The following is a 2,647-nucleotide window of genomic DNA, read 5'->3' on the forward strand; positions in this document are numbered from 1 at the left end:
AAAGCATCTGCTTCTCTTGCTGTGAGGGTTTCTCCACGTATACGCCTTTGAGCAACTAGACGAAGAGAGAAGGCTCTCTGCTGTTTGTGCCAAAGAAACACTTTCATTTGATTCCGGATACGTTTTAGTCTTCTCTCGAGCTCACAGATGTCTGAGTTGAGTAAGTCAATTCTTCTTAGTTCACGTGAAGTTGTCAGGCAGCCGAACCCCGGGAGACAGCGTAACACACGGTGTAACGGGTGCCTGTTAAGGTTCATGCGTGCCATGCGGGCAGTTAAACGCTCTCGTTCTTCCAACTTTTTGCGCAAGGCAACGGCAAGCCGAGATCGAGTTTTCATCATCCACTTGAGCTTTTCATTTGCTTCACTTAAAACCTTCATGTCCTCCTTTGTTAGATTTACGGCATCTGAAGCGGGCAACCGTAGCGCCTCCTTAAGACGTCGTAATTCTGCCTCCTCTGCGATATGCGCTAATGGATCGATAACATAAAACAGATCTGGCTTCTCAGTGGGGACGGGACGCTCATCTCTTCCATTCACAGCTTTTTTTACCGTGGCATACTGGCCCCCTCTTTCCACAGCTTGCTTCACCTTGACATGCTGCACCCCCTGTGCCACATATTGCTTCATCGTAGCATGCTGCTCTTCTACTTCTGCAGATTGCTTCGCCTTGGGACCTTCGTCGTCATTGCCACTAATATTAGCTTCTAGAAGTGAGGCTACTGTAAGGATACTGGAGCGCGCGTACTGAAGGGGAGATGTTGAAGTGCCACTGGCCCTCGCGTCGATGTCGCCTATACATCTCCTGAATGACCCTGTTTCTGCCACTGCCAGCATGCGCTCGGGGATGCCGCTACCTACCATCTGAACGAAACCCAGCTGTCGCAGACACGAGAATCCATACCAGATATAAAAAATAGTTGCTAAGAGGCTTAAGACCGCGGCAGTGTATGCCAAGTAGCAATTCTGGATGCTCGCGCATGGTGCCGTTGACCTCCTAGAAATGAAATAGAACTGGTCAGCCGGAATAAAGGAATACCCACTAGGAGCTTCGTCAACGGGCGGCGAACTGCCGTGATCGACGAACCCTCCGTCCATTACTCACAAGTAACTTGGTGCGATCTGCTCCATGGAGATACAATAAAAGCTGCAAGCATTCAATACTTTGAAAAAACTGTGCAGTACCTTGACACAGCCCATCGAAGCGCACTACATTAGGAGAAGCATCCTAGGGTTGTGCAATATGTTCTAAATCAAAGAGGTAAGCTCAAAAATTCGAAATACAAATTTTGCATGAGGAAGGGAATGAAAGTAAAGCGGTCGTTCCACCAATATACCTTTTGAAGGAGAAAAGGACTGGAGATGGGAGTGCTTGCTGTTGTGTTTTGCAAACACGGGCCCTCTCTCGCCGAAACGATGGAAGGCAATATTCCACCATTCCGTAGCATGATTCTGTGCAGTTTCTGACATGCTACTTTACCTTAGTAGTTCAACCATTGCCCCTGACTATGAGCCAAGAAGCGCGGGACTATGCTCGCGGCTGCTGGGCTCAGCTCTCCGCTCATCGGAAGGGAACACTCTCCGCGGCCGACAATGACAATGCGGTGTTTCCTGCTTCAGAAGTAGACCTAGGCCATAAAATGAGCATGTATACTAAGTGTTGCATTCTTCTGGAATGCCTTGTAAACGTCACTTGGAATTTTAGATCGACAAACTCGTGACTGGGCGATGATGAGGTGGATCATCCATTCCCATTTGCGTGCATGCTGCCTATGGAGGACCAAGTGAATGCTTAACAATTGTGTACAGTGTTAGTGTACACTGAAATTGACTGTGTTTGCATGTAAGGTTGCATTGGGCCACTAGTTGCAGCAGTTTACCTATGCTCCGCACAAACCTCAAGCTCGTGGGTTGCTGTGTCCAGGGTGCATGGGGACTGTAAGGGATACCATATGCTTTGGGGAGAAGTATTGTTGTAAATCTTGTACTTCATTGCAGCTCGCGACGGTCCTCAGCGAAGATCGGTGACCATCGCTACAGCAGCAGAGGCATTCTATCTTCGTCCACATAGCTGCCGGATTACTTTTAGCTTGCACTGCGCAGACGGGGGGAAACGCCTAGTAAGGGACCTCATTGCTATAGCCAGTGTGTGGCAACCTTTGGAGGCGCTGCAGCATGGTCTGTCTGAATTATCACCCAAGTTGTACGCACGTAGCAATGCAAGCACTAGTGGCGCGTTTACCAGTTGCTTGCTGTATTCGTACATGTATTGGACTGGGGTTGGGCATGTTTGCACGTGGCGTCGCCTTGCAACAAGAGTCGCGGCAAGCCGTGCTGCAACTCATGGCAGGCAGGCCACGAGAGTCCTGGATGTGTTCCCATGATCATTGTGAGATGCAGCAAAGTCAGAATACTCAATACCACAGTTCCTTAGAAAGTAGCTGACCTCCCTCAGCCTCCAGGCTCGCTATGCATTGCAGCGCAAGAACCTTGTGCTGCTGCGGAGCGGACGGGGCCTGCCATCAGTTGTCGCACGTCGGGTTGCAGCCTGTGCTGCACTGTAACCCCTTATGCAAACATAAACAACCAATGCTCATTCGAATGCATGCTCAAGCAATGTGCATGCATGGCCAAGGAGGTTCATCCAC

At 49.6% G+C, this 2,647-nt stretch overlaps 1 protein-coding gene across 1 annotated transcript; it reads right to left on the reverse strand.

Moving 5' to 3' along the window:
• Positions 1 to 55: 55 nt before the first annotated feature.
• EMH_0077560 (uncharacterized protein) lies at positions 56 to 863 on the reverse strand (the record flags this gene model as incomplete). Its single annotated transcript, XM_038022755.1, has 2 exons — positions 56 to 77; positions 208 to 863. The coding sequence occupies 2 exons, from the start codon at positions 861 to 863 to the stop codon at positions 56 to 58; spliced, it is 678 nt and encodes a 225-aa protein (XP_037878609.1).
• Positions 864 to 2,647: the final 1,784 nt, after the last annotated feature.

This window comes from Eimeria mitis, genomic scaffold, assembly GCF_000499745.2.
Source record: "Eimeria mitis Houghton genomic scaffold, Emh_scaff4775, whole genome shotgun sequence".
NCBI classification, from domain to species: Eukaryota; Apicomplexa; class Conoidasida; order Eucoccidiorida; family Eimeriidae; genus Eimeria; species Eimeria mitis.